The sequence below is a fragment of the Arvicola amphibius genome, chromosome 5 (genome assembly GCF_903992535.2).
Source record: "Arvicola amphibius chromosome 5, mArvAmp1.2, whole genome shotgun sequence".
NCBI classification, from domain to species: domain Eukaryota; kingdom Metazoa; phylum Chordata; class Mammalia; order Rodentia; family Cricetidae; genus Arvicola; species Arvicola amphibius.
In genome coordinates, this window is record NC_052051.1 from 43,821,319 (window position 1) to 43,840,202 (window position 18,884).

General features: G+C 47.0%; 1 protein-coding gene across 1 annotated transcript; it reads right to left on the reverse strand.

Moving 5' to 3' along the window:
* Nucleotides 1–2,324: 2,324 nt before the first annotated feature.
* Nucleotides 2,325–18,274, reverse strand: LOC119814701 (prion protein). Its single transcript, XM_038330673.1, has 3 exons — nucleotides 18,203–18,274; nucleotides 15,891–15,989; nucleotides 2,325–4,501 (listed from the first exon to the last, which is right to left on the reverse strand). Exon 3 carries the CDS (start codon nucleotides 4,489–4,491, stop codon nucleotides 3,727–3,729), a length of 765 nt encoding a protein of 254 aa, XP_038186601.1. The 5' UTR covers nucleotides 4,492–4,501; nucleotides 15,891–15,989; nucleotides 18,203–18,274; the 3' UTR covers nucleotides 2,325–3,726.
* Between the last annotated feature and the right edge of the window lie 610 nt (nucleotides 18,275–18,884).

Here is an 18,884-nt window from a genome sequence, read left to right on the forward strand (position 1 = left end):
GCTAGCCTGGCTTAGGTGGAAATGGTCAGCTGGTCGGGTCAGGCCAAAGATCTGGAACAGCTGGGGTTCTGGATTGAGGCTCCTACTGGAGTAGATAGTAATACAGACCTATTTCCTCCCAGAGGTGGACACTCTGAAGTTCTTAAAGCAGAAGGGATGGGGAGGAATAAAGGCAGCATCTGGCAGTTCTCCAGAACCGTATGTAGCAGACAGACAGGTATTTACTTAAGTTCTTTTTTTTCTTTTTAAACTGTCTCTATGTGAGTGTGTTTGTATGTTTGGGTACATGTGGAGGCTGGAGGTCAACCTTGGGGGTCATTCTTTATAAACCATCCACTTTATTTTTCTGACATGGTCTCTCATTGACCTGGGTTTCCCTGAGAAGGCCAGGCTGGCTAACCAGCAAGTCCATCTCCCCAGAGTTCGTGAAGGCAGGACCAGGTGTGATCCCAGGCTCACTCTGGTCGTATCATTTAGTGGGCCAGCTGAGCAATTACGATGGTCAGATGACGGAGTTTATTTCTAGGAAGGAAAATGCCTAAAAGGGAGGGTGAAAACGGTTGTCAGAACTTTTGTTTAGGATTGACTCTGAGGTACATTTTCAGTTTAGGTGTGCTTTTGAGAGTTTGTTTTGTTTTTAGCTTAGTGAATGACATCTCAAGGTGTTATCCTTTCATCTTAGGTACAAACTGACTCTCTGATTACTGCAGGACATGGGTATCAGCATTGGGTTTCCCGATGCCTCAGCCTCTTCTACAAACAGACACGTACCCTGTCGGAGGCAACAAGTGTGTCAGCGCGATAAGACCCGTTCTGGTCAAGGGGTCTTCTGATGCAGTTCACAGTCTGTTAGCACTGAAACACACCTACAGGTCTCCCACCACTCCGTGCCTCCTGTGGCCTCCTCTCTGACCTCAGGTTAAAGGCACTTGCCGAGAGGTCTGTCTCCAGGCTTCTCTCCTGCATGGTAGAGTTGCTCCCTATACGGCCTGTGAATGTCACGGCTGCCTTAATTCCACAGGCCTCTTGGAGTGGGGTCCCCACCCTCCCCTGCCCCGCAGGGTTGGGTGAACCTCAAAGGCCTGCTGGTGGCACTGTCACAGTAGGAGCACCTGTGGGAAGGAAGGCTGTGGTTTCCATCGAGACTTCTGATTTCTTGCTTTTGTACATGCCAGCTGCTCAGGAAAATTTCTACCAGGTGAGCAAGCATGGCTGCGTTGATACCCTCACTGCCAAGTGTGGCCTTTTGGGCCAAAAGTTTGAACCTGAAATTGCAGGGCCTGAGTTATGGGGGTTTCAAATGGACACGTCTCATTTTCATCAAGAAAATCTATTTCTAAGCTGTGCATGATAGTGCACACTTTTTATCCCAGCACCTGGGAAGCAGAGGTAGGTGGATCTCTGTGAGTTCAAGGCCAGCCTGTTCTATATAGTGAGTTCCAGGACAGCTAGGGCTATGCGGAGTTACCCTGTCTTAGAAGAAAAAAATATCTATGTCTAAACCAGGCATGGGAGTTCACTATTGTAATCCCAATGCTTGATGGATCCTCTGGCAGGAGGACCAGTGTGAGTTCAAGGCCAGGCTGGATTACCTGGTGAGTTCCAGACCAGCCTAGGCTGTACACAGAGAAAAACTGACTTGATCTCATCCTCCCCCCCCAAAAAAAACCCCCTATTTTTAGGGACTGAGGCATAGATTAATATTTTTGAGACCCTGGGCTCAATCACCACAGCATGGTCCAAACAAATGGGGAGGGAAGAAGAGAAGGAGGAAGAGAAGAGAAAAACGGAATCTGAATTCAGGACAGAAAAACACTTCTGCTGGGGCTGGAGCCGTGGACCAACCAGCGGTTAGGTCACTGGCTGTTCTCGCAAAGGATCTGGGTTTGAGTCCCAGAACCCATGTAGTGGCTCACAAACATCTGTAACTTCAGTACCAGGGGATCTGACCCCCACTTTTGACTTGAGGGTAATGTATGTGCTACACAGACATACACAGGCAAAATACTGATACACAGGAAGGGAGGGAGGGAGAGGGAGGGAAGAAACAGACCTCTTTCAGAACATGGGCCCTACCCCCAACCCCCAACCCCACCCCCTCAAGCCCCAGGAGTGCCTTTCTGGCCCAGCAGGATTGAGTACAATGAGATATTTAATGGAAAAATGAAAAGGCAGTGGAAATCAACTCTGGCCCATGACCAGAGGTAAGAACTGAGGCCCGTCAGGGGCAGGTATGTGGAATTAGCCATTACTTGCCTTGTATGAGCCAGCCTGGCAACAAACACAAGGGCCAGAAGCACGGACCAGAGACCAAACCCTGCAGGTGCTCGTCATAGCTCCTGTTTAATGGCAAACATTCATAAACTGTTATATGACAAAACAAGTACATGCGGAGTTACAAATATAGAAAATGTGAAGTCCATGCAGATTTCAGAGACCAGCGCGGGGTCCCCTTGGGATTCATTTACGGAACTGATGAAAGCCTAAGGGCCACACAGTAAGCATTTAGCAGTGGACGGAATGGTCAGTGTGTTACAAACCTCAGATGCATTAGAGCGGGAGGGCTAAGCTCGCAGTTATTCTTTATATATATTGTACACAGAACACCCGCGGTGCAGGCCGATGCTATGGCAGAATGGTGTACGTCTGCTCAGCGAAATACGGAGCAACTGAAGGAACAAGGTTTGCCTTACTTAAACAATGCTAACAGAATTTCTCTTTCCACTTTGAACGGAGCCTGCTTCTCTCGTGGGCAACCTTAGATTGTCTCTCTGCTGTCCGACTCAAATACAAGTACAGAAACTAAGGGTATGACCTAATTCTGGCTTTTGACAATTATGAGACAGAAATGAAGAAATGCAAGTGCCTTGACTTCGCGCTATAACCACCTCTCCCTTCACAGGAGGGCCACGCCCTTACAGCGCTGGAGCTCCTCAGAGTCAAAAATCTCCCGGGCCAATCCAAGCAAGGTTAAAAAAAAAATCATTCTAGCCGGGCACTGGCTTTAACCCCAGCACTTGGAAGGCAGAGGCAGGAGGATCTCTATGAGTTCAGGGCCAGCCTGGTCTACAAAGCGAGTTCCAGGACAGCCAGAACTGTTACACAGAGAAACTCTGCCTCAAAAAACAAAACAAACAACAACAACAACAACAAAATTCATTCTAGTTCCTAGGAAATGAACAAAGGTTTGCTTTCAATGTTAGTAGGGGAATTTCTTTTTTTTTTTTTTCTCTCCATTGCCTTAATCAGTAGAGTTTGTTAGTAAAGAAGAGGGCCACTACGGATGCCTTAAGTATCCCAAATGGGGGCTGTTTCTTAGGGCACCATACCCCAACAGTGACTTCTTTGGTTGTAAAACCCTTCACCTATTTTAACAGTTAGTGTGTCTGTCCCTGTGCACTCTGGGTAGAAGTCAGAGGTCACACCAGTATTTACTCACTAGACCGAAACAAAGCCCCAGCTAGCCGGTGGTTATTTGCTGTTAGATTCTTATCGGCCTGCTGTTAGCACTGGCCCACGGTGGACTCAATCAAAAGACTCTGGGGTGAATAGCATCTGGTCTACTGTACATTTCCCAGGTCCCATCCGTGCCAAGGGCATTAGCCTATGGGGGACAAAGAGAGAAGCAAGAATGAGACACCACCTCAATTAAAAGAGCTACAGGTGGATAACCCCTCCCCCAGCCGAGACCACAAGAAGGAGAAAGCACAAGCAGGGCGGCTTCCCTCATCCCACGATCAGGAAGATGAGGAAGGAAATGAGGAGGATCACAGGCGGGGATGAGAAGAGCACCACTGCGCGGGAATATCTCCCTTCATAGTAGGCCTGGGACTCCTTCTGATACTGGGTGACACACATCTGCTCCACCACGCGCTCCATCATCTTGACGTCGGTCTCCGTGAAGTTCTCCCCCTTGGTGGTGGTGGTGACTGTATGTTGCTTGATCGTGATGTTGACGCAATCGTGCACGAAGTTGTTCTGATTGTTGTACTGATCCACTGGCCGGTAGTACACTTGGTTAGGGTACCGGTTCATGTTTTCACGGTAGTAGCGATCCTCCCAGTCATTGCCAAAATGGATCATGGGCCTGCTCATGGCGCTCCCCAGCATGTAGCCACCCAGGCCCCCCACCACTGCCCCAGCCGCGGCAGCACCCGCCACATGCTTCATGTTGGTTTTTGGCTTACTGGGCTTGTTCCACTGATTGTGGGTGCCACCTCCTTGACCCCAGCCGCCGCCATGGGGCTGACCCCAACCACCACCGTGAGGCTGTCCCCAGCCACCACCATGGGGTTGCCCCCAGCCACCACCATGGGGCTGCCCCCAGCCACCACCCTGAGGTGGATAACGGTTGCCTCCAGGGCTGCCCTGCCCAGGGTATCGGCTTCCACCAGTGTTCCACCCTCCAGGCTTTGGCCGCTTCTTGCAGAGACCGACATCAGTCCATGTAGCCACAAAGAGTGCCAGCAGCCAGTAGCTGAGGTTTGCCATGATGGCTGATCTGCAAAATGAAGAACAAGGCATCATTGTCTATCACTCAGGCTGAAGCTGTCTGACATTTGTTGCAGAACAAATGTGTGATAGTCATGGCAGCAGCCCGCCTGGGGGGGGGGTTTCCTTGACAGAATTTAGGAGAAAAATAACTGTAAACCAAAGATGCACAACGCATTCTCTTAAGGCAAATTTGACAAATATCTTTCTCTGTTCCTGGAAATAAGAATTGCCCCCAGTTGGCGAACTATGTGTGATCTGGGGGGAAAGGCATTGCATAGTGGGTATGACCTGGCTTTGAGCTTCTCTAGATTTGGGATTTGGAACTGGGTATGATCTTGTGGGGAGCCTGGCAGCTGTACTCAGAAGGCTGTTATCATGGACCCTGGGTCCTTTGTGTGTGTGCCCCTACACCGAGGAGAACCTCTATCCACAAACGTAGACCTCATTTCCCAGAATTCCCAAAAGGAACCTGTAAGTACACCCATCCTGAGTAACCTAACCCCAGAAGGCCTGAGTCAGGGTCTAGTCAGGGGGACAGAGTGGCTGCAGCAGGAGCAAAGACTCAAGATAGCTGACTCAGTGTTTCCTCGGCAGTTGTGGAGGTAAGGAATCAGTCTCTCAAAAGCCAGGTGTGGGGTATGGGGCACGGGCGTGGTGTGTGCGGTGTGGGGTGTGGCGCAGTGCATATGGGGCACGGGGCGTGGGGCGTAATGCAGTGTGTATGAGGCACGGGGCGTGGGGCGTAATGCAGTGTGTATGAGGCACGGGGCGTGGGGCGTAATGCAGTGTGTATGAGGCACGGGGCGTGGGGCGAGGGGCTTGCGGCGTGGGGTGGGGTGCAGTGATGACCCTATCACCACAGTGCTTGGCAGGAAGAGGTTGAAACAAGACGACTGAGCTCTAGACAAGTCTGGGCTTTATAGTTCATGTCTCAAAAACCAAACCAAGAGTCTCTCGTTTGTTGCCATTTTCTCTGGGCTATGGCAATGCCTGGCACAGAGCAGGACACAACAGACAGCTGTCGAGCGAAGGAATTAACATCCCGTGAGCATATTAAAGCCAAGAAGCTCCTCGAAGGAATTCTCAATCCAAGTTTATTAGAGACAGGAAGCATCTAGGATTTAGCAGGCTTGCTTGAGAATTCCTCATTCTCTCCGCAGACAAGAGAGACAAGACGGGCTGGGCTGCTGAGCGCTGCGTTTACAAGCTCAGCCGATGAATAAGTTTGAATCCAGTATGGATACTTGTTTTTTGTTTTATTTTTTTGAGATAGGATCTCACTCTGAAGAATGGGTTTCTCTTTCTCTTGAACTCCTGGCAATCCTCCTGCATTAACCTATTCAGTTCTGGGGGGGTCACAGAACCATTACACTTAGCTCAGTATTAATATTGATGGGTGATTGTTTTCTTCTGATTTTTGGTACAGAAGGGCTAGTACAGTTTAGAAAACAACAAACATGCCAACTAGCCCTGAGGGCAATTTACGACCCTCCGCAGAATGCACCTTCATCATATATAACCTTCTTTCAGATTAACGTTCTCCTTCACCCTGGATGCCGAGATGAGATCCAAGACAGGGGCTGAAGACACAAGCTATTACCCAACTGTATTGCCACATCCTAGGCCAAACCACATGCCCTGTATGCCAGTAAGCCATAAAATCTAGGACACACGCAGTCACACTCAGCTGAGTCCCGTGTTCTTGTCACTCAAAAGATTAGAGATTAGTTTCCAATTAAATTCTATGGTGTATAAGAGGAAAAACCAGAAAATAAACAAGCTAACATTCTGTTCATATTTCTACTAAAATTATTGAGATGGGAAGTGCTGTACTGGTGATCATAAGTAAATCAAAACATATTTAGAAACTACAAGTCCGACTAGAAGGGCTGAGGCCATACCAGCTGGAATTTCTGCAAGCTTCTTCTAGTGGGGGGTCAGAGGGCAGGACACACTCCCACACCTCCAGCCCCCCCTTCCAGTCCTGCTCCCTGGTCCAGCCCATTTTCTCACGGCCCAGTCCTTGGCCCCCACGCTGCTCATGCTTCAGGGAGCCTCACTTCAGGTCTCTGTCTACCCTGGACTTGATGATAAACCTTATAATCCAGCTGAGACAGGATGATTCAAAGGTCACTGTGAGGGCTGGGGAAGGAGCTCAGTGACAGAGAACTTGCTTAGCATGTGCGAGGCCTGGGGTCAAGTCCCAGAACCTCAATCAATCATCAACAATCAACCCATCAAGCCATCTCTGGGTCCAAAGGGTTTTTATGTAAACCACTTCTTCGCTCATGCGGCTGAGCCATGCCTCGCCCTAAGTTCTTGGATTTTCTCTTTGTCACTGCACACACGAAACTCCTCTCAGTTCTGTCTTTACAGGGAATCCTAAGCCCTTCAGCTTTTCACACCTTTCAACACGGCTGTCTTAGCTGCTGCCTCCACCACTGCTCCTCTGAGCCCTACAGCCGTCCATCTCGCCTTCTTGTCGGCCCCCGATCCTGCCCCAGCGCCTACCTTGTGCTTGCCCTTTTCATATACGGTCACATTGTACCGGTTCCCCCAAGAGGCTTTCTTCCATATCCAGGCTAAAATACGAAGTCCTGGCCACGGTGGCGGGGAAATCACAGGACTTGGCTTCACTCCTTCCCCTCGCCCCCAGCCTACTTAAACCTGTTAGACACAGGGAGCACCCTGGGTTACACAAAGAAACACATGCACAAAGAGAAAGAAAAATTGGGAGGCAAGGCAGTTTTTTTTTGAAAAAAAAAAAAAAAAAAAAGCGTATGCCAGAACCGAGATGCAGCTATAGCAAGCACACGGCAGCAAGAAGTTGCCGTGGTTTGTGTTTAAGGCAGGTGGTGACTGTACCTTTTCCTCACTGGCTGTGGTCCCTACCTCGCAGACGTTTCAGAATAGCTAGTTTGGTTTTTTTGTTTTTTTTTTCAGTTTTTATTTATGTGCACCGGTGTTTCGCTTGCATGTATATCTGCATGGGGGTGTCGAGTACCCCAGAACTGGAGTTGCAGACAGTTGTGAGCTGCTAGCTTCACGGATGTTCATGTCTTTCACTAACTGTGAGAGTTTCCAGCTGCTAGCTCTTCAGGTATCAGCCCTTACTGTCTCCGTGAGGTACTCATGGGAGAGACTTGGACCCCGTGTGGTCTCAGTCTCTTTCCTCAGACTGAGTTTCCATTGTGTTCCAGAGGAAGAACAGCCAGTGCTCTCAGCCGCTGAGCCATCTCTCCAGCCCCCAGACAGGCTGGTTTGAAAAGAATCAGCACAAAGGAAAGGAAAGAAAGAGAGTAAGGGTTGGCTGTCAGGGGCCATCAAGGTCTGGGGAGGTTGCATTTGTAGGGGGCTGGGGCTGTGTGTAAACAAAGGCTTTACCAGGTGGGGAGATGAGAAGATCTGTAAAAAATGTCTTACAAGATGTGTGTGTGTGTGTGTGTGTGTGTGTGTGTGTGTGTGTGTGTGTGCGGGGGTGGGGTGGGGTGATTTTTGGGATACTGACTTGCTAACTTTGACAGTAAGCAAATATTCCTCATGAACCCCCAAATGGGCCCCATCTCTAGGTCTTTGCTCCCTTGGCCTAGAGCTCTTTCCCCAGCTACTGACGAGGCTCCCACTCTCAAATGGTGGAAGAGGGGCTCCTCATTCCACCTAGTACAGCACCTGTTAGTATTCAGGCATCTGCACTGGCCTGGCCTGCCTTTGCGGTCCTGACAGGTCCTCAGCCGCAGTCACTAAGAGCACCTGCTGTGCAACGTTCACTACAGTCCCTTTAAAAGGTGGGCCTAACCCACCTCCTGTCTGTCTCCCTCCCCCCATCTCTCTTTCTCCACTCTTATCCCCAGGGACCTGTCTCTGTCTCTTCTCTCTCCTTTTCCAATAAACCTAAGTGAGTCTGGTTGCATGGAGTGACTTCTCTTCACGGCGTTTCTTAAATGACAACAGCATCCCTTCTCCTGTCTGCCTTTGCTGCTTCATTTCTTTCCAGAGTAAATAATATACTTGACATATTAGTTATTGTGGACATATTGTCCATTTTCTCCACCAAGGGGCAGGTTCCTGCAGGGCAGAGTCCTAGGCCTGTTTACAGCAATGTCCCCAGACACAGTGCCTGACCAATAACCATGCACACAGTAAACCTGAAGGAATGACTATGAAGACATCTTTACTGAAACCTAACTAACAAGCAACTAGGAACAAGTACTTGCAATGAATGTCGAAGGAGAACTGTATTTAAAAACTTACAAAACATTCTTTACTACAAAAGGTCAGCTAATAATCTCACTGAACTAAGCAAACATTTATTTCGTATGCCAGCCACTGTGGTAGGCTCCGGCTGGCTGAAGATAGTGTTATATGATACAGACAGGGTGGGAGCCAGAGAAGGCTGCTGGGAATCAGGCTGAGTTGGGCTTTGCACGTGCTTCTTTACGGCTGTATGGGAGCCAGCCAGGGGTGTGGCTCAGAGGAAGGGCATCTGCCTGGACGTGCCCCAGTACCTATCTGATGCAGTGCAAAGAAAAAAAAAGTTACAGTTCTGAGATCTGGAGAGACGCGGGAGTGGGAAATGACACCACACAGTGGCTGGACACAGAGGAGAGGAGCTGACAGAGAAGGTGTGTAGAAGGGAGAGGCGGCAGCTAGGGTAGAGGTGGGTGGGGTAAAAGGGACACTGGCAGATCTCAGGACACCTGAGCCTGTAGCCGTAGTGTGCAGGCATGCAGGGGTCAGGTAACAGGGCCACCCACGCAAAAGGAGCAGACCTCAGGGACAGATCACACCCACCGTTCTTCGTCTAACATTACTGCATCTCTTTCAGTCTCAAGACTGTCTTAAAAAAGACAGCCAATGGCAGCCTTTGCAACCCGCCCTCCCTTTGGATGCTGGTTCTCTGGCAGCCCTAATGACAAGGCCCGTGAAAGGCCTGACCCGGGTCTGGAGGCATCATGAGCCACTCAAGAGTCTGGGTTCCTTTTCAGAAAGAACATTCATGAAGCAGGGACTGTGTGTACATGTGTGCACGTCTAGGCTTGTATGTGTAAACAGAGGGGGGAGGCTAAGTCTTAGGCCCCAGCACTACAAAAGATTGTTGGCTCAGCAGTAAGGGAGCTGAGGTAGAAGGGGAGCCACGTGATTCAGTGGGCAGCCTCTGCAGAGAGCACAGTTTTGGATAGAAATGACAAGAGACCGAAATAATCTATGTGGGACCCCCAACTTCAAGACTAGGCAGCTACATGGGCAGGACATGTAATGTGTTCCCAGTCTGGAGGGAGGTGGATAAAAGGTTTGTTTTCGGCTACACTGTTGTCAAACAACATGTGGGTCAAGAGCTTCAAGTGTCACCAGCTGGAGACATCAGTTGTGTTGTCCCCATACACAGCAGGACACCAGAGCCACAGGCACATGTGGCTGGCCTACACTGTATACTGATATTGGATAACATTGGAGACTTATAAAATATACCAAGACAGGATCATTTCAAAGTCAGTTGAGAACAAGAAAAGCAGTATTTAATCATGAAATTCCTTTATAGAATCATTTCTAAAGAGGGATTCAAACCCTATACAAGACTGAGGCAAGCTTAGATATTAAATGCAAAGCCCTCATTCTCCCAATAGGGCCACCCAAGTAGGCAGTTCCTGGGCTACGGATGTAGTGGGTGGCAGAGCATTTGCCTAAATTACAGCTCCAGCACTGCAAAAGACTGCTGGTTTATTAGGCTGCTGGGAACAGAGATGAGGTTTCTGAGTTCACGGCTGGTTGTGATGTCCTCTAAGACATTTGAGTGAGTACTAAAAGTCATTATCTATCTTTTCACTAAGAAGGACACTCCTAGAACAATAGCAACAGGAGTGTCCTTAACCTGATAAACATTACAATAAAACCAGGAAACATAATCAATCATCTTTGAATACATTCCTTTTAAGATCAGAAGCAGATAAAAAAAAATAAAAAAAAAACCCAAAACCAGACTTCCATTATTCATGGTGTTCTCAATGCAATGTGTAAAGATGAAGAAACAGCAGGTGCAGGGACCACAGGAAAGAGTCGAATTGACATCATTTGCAATTAACAGAATCACAGAGAAAACACAGAAGTAGGTAAGGTTACTGAAAGATAAGGGAGTTGCACCTTTAGTTACAGCACTCGGGAGGCAGAGGCAGGCATATCTCTGTGAGTTCGAGGCCATCCTGGTCTACAGAGTGAGTTTTAGGGCAGTCAGGGCTACACAGAGAAAACCTGTTCTCAAAAACTAAACCAAATCAAGTCAAACAAATGAACAAAAATCCAGTACTGGAATTCTGCAAGGTTGCAGGATCCAGGATGTGTGTCTTACTTTTCTATTGCTGTGATAAAACACTGTGGACGGGGGGCTTAGAGAAGGAAGGGTTTATCTGGTGCTAACATCTCCAGAGGGGTAGGAGTCTATTGCTATAATAAGGGTTGGGGAGCAGGGCAGCAGGCAGGAAGGCAGGGCACCACAACAGCAACTGAGTGCTCACATCAGGAGGCAGAGAGAGAGGTAGAGGGGGAGGGGGAGAAAAAGAGAAAAGAGAGAGAGGAGAGAAAGAGGAAATAGAGAAAGGAGAGCAGAGAAAAGAGAGAGAGGAGAGAAAGAGGAAATAGAGAAAAAGAGAAGAGAAGAGAGAGAGAGAGAGAGAGAGAGAGAGAGAGAGAGAGAGAGAGAGCTAATTTGAAATGACAGGAGGCTTTTGAAACCACACAGCCCATCCCGCAGTGGCATACTTTCTCCAGCAAGGCCACACCCCCTAAGTCTTCTCAAAATGACGGAGATTTACAGGAATATCTCAAACTACCACAATGAGTATACAGAAACCAACATTATTTCTATACCAGTCATAATTAACTAGAAAAAAAGATATTCACAGAGCAAGCAAACTATAAAACATTTAGAAACAACAAAACTAAATAAAAAGAGGTTTTATATGGAAGAAATTCAAAATTTTAATCCCAGGTAGATTTTTCTGAAGAGCTTAATAAACTCACGCCTTCAATCCCAGCACTCGGGAGGCAGAGGCAGGTGGATCTCTGTGAGTTCAAGACCAGCCTGGTCTACAGGGCTAGTGCCAGGACAGGCTTCAAAGCTACACAGAAACCCTGTCTTGAAAAACCAATCAACCAAATAAATAAACTCACATGGAAAAGAGACATGTCTATTAATCACAAAGCCAACAATAAAGGAAGAACCCAGGGGAGAATGTGGCATACCAGACTTAAATAACACTATAAAGCCATTAAAAAAACCCATAAAGCCATTAAAATTCAGAAACAGATCAACAGACTAAAGTTCAAACATGGAAGCATGCATACATTCTGTAACAAGGACTTGATTTGATATGCCAGTGGGTACCACAAACCAGTAAGGAAGGAAGGTTTGGTGCTTCTGGGAAGCTGGAAAAAAAAAAAAAAACAGAAATGGATCCCTAATCCCATGTGCAAAAGTAGACTCTAGACAAACAGAAGATGTAATGTGAGAGAGGCTGATGCGTGCCACTGTTATCCAGCTCCCAGGAACTTAGACTGCTGAGCTTCAGGCCAGTCTGATGTAGTGGGACCCACCTTTAAACAGTGAGACAACCAATAAGCCATTGAAGTGGATAGTTTTCCAAAACACAAATGGTCAATAAGCATCTGAGAAAAGGTTCAATATCACTGGCTGTCAGAGAAGTGCAAATTAAAATCAAATAGATTCCATTCCATCCAAGTCAGAATGTCTATCATTAAGAAAACAAAGAATGGGTTGTAGAGACGGCTCATCTGTTAAGAGCACTGATTGATTACTTTCCCAAAGAACCCAGGTTCAGTTCCCAGCACCTATATGGCAGCTCACAGCCCTCTCCATTCTCAGGGATCCAGAGTCCTCCTCTGACCTCCACAGGCACCAGATATACAAGTGGTACATAGACGTACAGGCAGGCTAAACACCACACATGTAAAGTAATTCTACTGGGTGGTAGTGGTGCATGCCTTTAATCCCAGCATTCGGGAGGCAGAGGCAGGTGGGTCTCTGTGAGTTCAAGGTCAGAATAAATACCAGGACAGCCAAGGCTGTTACACAGTGAAAACTGTCTCAAAAAGGAAAAAGGAAAACAACAAATAGCAAATGCAGGCAAGGATGAGGAGAAGAGGGAATTTTTACACGTTGCTGGTAGGACTATAAATTAGACCTCACTATGGAAATTGATATGAAGGTCTCATAGAAAACTAAATCTAGATCTATCATATGACCTAGCTAAACCAAAGGATTCCAAGTCAGCGCGCCAGAAACACTTGTGCGTTGATGTTTACTATAGCATAATTTACTAAATAAAGCTAAGCTATGGAACCAACTGGGGAGTCTGTCAACAGAGGTGGGGGAAAAAAAAGAAAATGAAACTTTATTCAGTCACAATGAAAGCAAAATCCTGTCATTAGGAGGAAAACGGATGCAACCAGAGATTATCATTTTAAGTGAATTAAGTCAGACCAATGTTGCATTTTTTCTCACGTGGAGAACTGAAATGGCTGTTGGGTGTCTTCCTTCATTGTTCTCCGCCTTATTTTTTTGGGGGAGGGGAGGGGAGTATGAGGGCTTTCACTGAACCAGAGGTTCGCTACCTCAGCTAAGCTGGCTGACCTGGGAGCTCTTAAGAGTCCCTTAAGACTGTGCAGCTGTGCCCAGCTTCTTACGTGGGTGCCGGGGAATTGAACTCACGGCCTCATGCTTGTGCGGCAAAATACTTAAATAAATGAGCCATCTCGCCAGTCCCATCACTGTCTCCTGCAAGTAAGGAGCTTTCCTGCCAAGAGCAAACAGCTGCATGTTTCTCTCTGATCCTAATTTACTGTAAAGACCACATTTGGGAATAATAAAAGAACTCAGAAGAAATCGAGAAAGCCTGTCTATTTCTTAGTTCTGAGCTAGCGTCCGATCTCTCAACCATCAGAGAACGCCAAGGCTGCTCTGTTCCTCGATTGTTCTGGGAGCCTACAGAGCTGTGATTTCCTATGTGAACACTGTGGAGAAGCACCTAGAAAAGTCTGTGGCCGGGGGCCGCAGGCTGAGGGTAAGTGAGCTCACGAGAATGGCAACCTCTGCAATCTGCCACAACACAAGTCACAGTGGGGTAAACATTCCATTCACAACGGCACTGAGAAACTCAAAATATCCAGGGTTCATCCTCAAACAGCAGATTTACTGAAGAAAGCTGTACGGTTTTGCTGAGATATTAAAAAAAAAAAAGAGACTAGAAAAAGCAAAAAGACATGTATTAATGGAATTTAAAAATTAATAAAGAGATTCCAATTATATCCAAATAACTCAGCGTCAACATGATTTATCTAACTCAGAGGCCCTTTAAGAAGCATGGTGCCGTGACACTGAGAAGGACGCATGGCTTGGTGTCCCATGAATGCAGTCCCCATGGCTGAGAGGGGGAGGCAGAAGGATCGGGCACTCAAGACCAGCCTTGCTCACAGTGAGTCGGAGGCTGGACTGCACTGCGTGAGACAGACTCAGCCTTCCTTGTCTGCCTGTCTAAAAGGGAGCGGATAGAGGACAGAGTTTAATGCCAAGCATGTGCCTGGTACACATGTAAGACTCTAAATCTGGTCCCCAGCACTGAAAACAAAACAAACAAACAAAATAAAAAAAAACACAAAATAAAATAAAAAGTCCTAAAAATTAAAGAAATGTTCCTGTGGGAAGAGAATTCAGGGCACACCTGGCTGGCCATGTCTTAGAATGCAAAACTACATAGACATCCCAAGAGCAACACATACAGCTACAGAACGAGAGACAGGGAGGGAGGGAGGGAGAGGGGGGGAGAACAAAAGGTCCACAGTTCTCTCAGTTATTCTATTCCCACGATGCATGGCACTGGGGGCAGAGCTGCTAAGGATCTGTCCCAGGGATATAGCAGTTTCAAGATGCTCCTGCTGAGATCCACAAGCACTGACCAGTTTCTGCAGCCCACTAAGGCAGTGCTCTGAGACTCAGAACACACACAACTTGGAGCTTAGTCAGTTAAACTACGAAGCAGAGAGGATCTCTCTCTCTCTCTCTCTCTCTCTCTCTCTCTCTCTCTCTCTCTCTCACACACACACACACACACACACACACACTCACTCTCTCTCTCTCACACACACACACAAATACACACACAGACCCACAGACCCCTGACCCACACACACTGGTGCTCCCCCTTCACCACTCCATCCCTGGAGGAAAATTCCTGTCTCTCTTGTGCTTGGTAGAATTAATTCATTTCTCATCACTTGAGGTCACTAGCTCTTAAGGAACTGGATCAAGCTATGGTAAGAGGATGTAAAACAATTAAGTGGTTTTAATTGGTATCTTAAGGCCATCTCTGGACCAAACAGGGTCCCTAAGCTTGTTTATCATCAGAACTACTTTAAGAAGTTTTGAAATAAAAAAAAAACATCAGAAATCCTCCCAGGACAGTCTGGAAGAATTTAATGATGGCACCTGAGAGGCTGGAAAAGCCTACCATGGAACCTGCAGCCTACCTGCCCTCCTTCCCCTGCCAAGCTATGTCACCAGGGACACAACACGTACACTTATTCTGCTTTCTGTTAAGAGGGCGCAGCTCCCTCGAAGCAACCACACAGCTCTGAGGTAGCAAAGAGCAGGATATCCTCCAACTAAAAGGACGGCTTAACACGTGGGACTAAGAGCTAGTGCACACACTATCCATTTGTGTGTTATCTTATAACACTGCATTAGATAAGATGTATTTTTAAAGCATTTATTATGCAGCAGCACACAGAGACCTTGAGACAACGGAATGGGAAGTTAAAACCATCCTTCAGAAAATCCAGCTGGGTGTGGTGGCTGGTGATTGGCTCCGACTCCCAACAGGAGTGCAAGGTCGCACATAGGGAGTTCCAGGGCAGACCAGGCCTGTGAAACCCTGCCTCAAAACAAGCAAAACAAAACAAGCAAACAAAAACCCCAAACAAACAAAAACAAAAACAAAAAAAAAACAACAAAAAAAACCCCAAACCGAAACCAAGGAAAAAAAAGAAAAGAAAAAAAAAACGCAAACAAAACAAAAGCAAAATGAAAAAAACTTCACATTCTTACTTGGTTGAGATTTGACATAGAAATGTATATCTGTTACTATTATTTTTTAAATGTTTGCAGTTTTCTGCCTGGCACTATCCTAGAGAGAAAGCTGTGGCCTGTGTTCCCTGGAATCGAGCTGATTTTACAAGACATCAGTGCACAGCAAGGTATAAGCCCCGCATCGCATTACTAGGTGGCTTCTGGAGTAAGTGCGGTGTTCAGACTTTTCTGGCCCCCATATCCCCAGACAGCTGGTGATTTTCAAGTCCTCCTGCAAACCCAAGATTTGCAGGGCACTTACAATCTGCTGTGGCTCTCCGAAACTGGACTGGTATCACTAGGAAGGCAGAGTGCTTCAGGTCAGTTGAAATTGTTCAGTTTTGAAATATATGCAGGAGTCCTTCCAAACACACACAAAAAAGTAAAATTAGAATGGATAAATAAACCTAAGAACTGAAATACAATCTAATCTAATATACAAATTACCAAACCACTAATAAATACAGTAACAAAAAATGGAGCAGTATCTGAAAATGGAAATGAGATCAGCTCAGATAAATTCCCAAAAGCGAATATGACATGGTCTATGTCATTTTAGAGACTAAAAAACTATCCCTAGGTTCAAGCCCCAGTATTTGAAGAAGCCTGGGGAACTGCTTTGTTTTTTTCCGAACAAGCTAGTGGAAACAGGGCATCTATAAACATAAAGTCAAGATCACACATACTTTCTGAGCCCTTTCGTTCCTGCTCCTTTTCTGGGTTTTTCTCATGCACAGGGCATGGGTCCAAGGCGAGGCTGGGTCTCCTAACCCATGCTTTGGCTCTGTTTCCCCCAGTGATACCTGGAGTCAGGATCCCTAAGGAAGAATGTTCAGGATCCCTAAGGTTCCTTCCACAAACCTGTCATGGTTTTCTTAGCTGCTGAGCTGTTTAACATTTAGACTGATTCTCAGTGGGTTCTAATTTTAAGTCAGTCACTGCTCAGCATATGGCTCCCCGAGCCTTTTGTTCTATTACAGGTAAATTGCCAGAAGTAGGGCTTCTGGGTCACAGCTCACAACTAATATTACCTCACCAGATTGTTCCCTGCAGGGCACAGTGGCTCATGCCTGTAACCCTGAAGCACCAGAGAGGGCTGCCACAAATCTGAGGACTGCCTGGTCCACACAGCAAATTCCAGGCCAGCCAGAGCTATATTGAAAGCCTGTTATGCACTGTTATGAACTCACAAGGATGCAACCAGTCCAAACTAACCAATCAATCAATCAAACAAACAAAAAAGCCCCTACTGATTTACAATATCCTCAGATAAGTGTGAATAACATTCAACATCAAGTGTTACACAGACTGTTAATCTTTGCAAGAAATACCAGACGTAGGTAGCATTTTCCCCTTTCCAAGAGTGAATAAAAGGGGCTGGAGAGCTGGCTCAGAAATTAAGAGTAGCTCTTCCAGAGGACCTGGATTTGGTTCCGAGTGCCCACGTGGTACTGGTTCATGACCATCCATCTAACTCCAGTTTCGGGGCCTCCAACGCCCTCTTCAGACCTCCACAAAACCAGGCACACCCATGCATATGTGGATACGAAACACTCATACACATACCTACTTAAATCTTAAAAAAAAAGATGAATGAAAGGAACCCCAGAAAATGTCAAGTCATAAAGTTGTAACACCATCTTTCTTGCCCTTGAGTAGGGCCACCTGTCCCCAAACCTGAACTGTGGTGGTTTTAGGCAACCTCTGAGTTAGGGTTGCTGTTACATTGTTTTTGTCTATTTAGTAGATGTAAAAACAAACAAACTTGATTTAATTTGCATCTTACTCAGAAAAATGACTCATCGTTTAGTCCCTGTTATAAATAATATGGAAAGCTTGTGTCAGATACAAATAAAAACACAAATCACCTCTTAGCTTTCTACTTCCTTCCTCTCATCGAAGCTCTAGGGTGTGTGTGTGTGTGGATAGGTAAAGTAGTTCCTTCACTGAATAGTTAAATTTTCCAGATGTCTGATATTTTAATTCAAAACCGTGGCTCCTGTTTGTTATATAATTAGATTGTACAAGTCTTTAATCCCACCCTACCAGTTCTCTTAATGAAATGGGGAATTAAGCACATGGGCAACTGTCATTAAACCACGATAGTCAAAGTAAATATCCAAAGAAAATAAGACAGCCATAAAAACGCCAAGGTAGGGCAGTGAAATCCCGAGGCAGGGCAGTGAAACCGCACGGCGTTGGGTATGGAACTGAGAGATGCGGAGGACGGACGAGAGCACGGTGGATCTACTGGATAAAATTATGTTCGCTGTAGATATTACAAAGAGAGAAGAAAACAGCAAACGACAGTCAAAAGATGCCATCCCATCCCCCCCGGAGCGAAGCTGGGCAGTGAACCGGGAACGGGAGGAAGGGCTGGCTCCTGGCCTCTCCTGGGATTCGGTCCCTCCAGGAGACGCGCAGCGGCGGGTGCACGGTCACCTCCCAGCCAGGCTCTGCCTTCTTAAGCCCCGAGAGCCGGAGCAAGCCGGGCTTGGCTCTGGGAAGGCCGAAGGCTCACTGAGGCCTGGCGCTAGCACTCCTTCCCGAAGCCAGGCTTCAGAAGCCGCTTACCTGCCACCGACGCGAGTGAGAACCCGATGTGCCTACTCGATCCGCTGCTCCGACGCCGCGGGGGAGCGGGGCGGGGCCGGGAATCAGGAGGGCTAGCAGGGCGGGGCCGGGAGAGGGGCTGGGCTGGGTGGGGCTTACGAGCGTGCTCACCAATGGCTGCGCCCGCTTCTCCCTCGGGGAATGAGTCATCAGCACTCCGGACTGGCTTAAATGCTTGTCTCTGTTTAAACCGCCCCCAGGTGTCATCACTCCCTGACGTCGCTCACCGACTATAAAAATCATCTTTAATGGAAGACTGGTCCAGAACCCAATGCTCCCGTTACATAATGGGGAAGGTGAGAAAATGAAAGGTTACTTAACGGAGCGAGAAAGTAATCGCTGGAACTTTGGCAGCAAGAGATTGCTAAAGAGGAAGTTTTTTGAGCTCAATATTTAGGCATTTTCCCAAAATCTATAATAATTAGAGGCCTAGAAAGTGTATTGGCCATTGCCTGTTGGCTTATTCTGTTCTTTCCTTCCTTCTTCTTTCCTTTCTTCTTTTTCTTCTCTCTCCCTCCCTTTTTCTTTGTCTTTGGAGACAGTCTCTATAGCCCAAGTTGGCTTGGACTGCCAGCTAACTAGTTCAAGCTGACCTGAAACTCAAAGCAATGCTCCTGCCCCAGCCTCCTGAGTGCTGGTATTA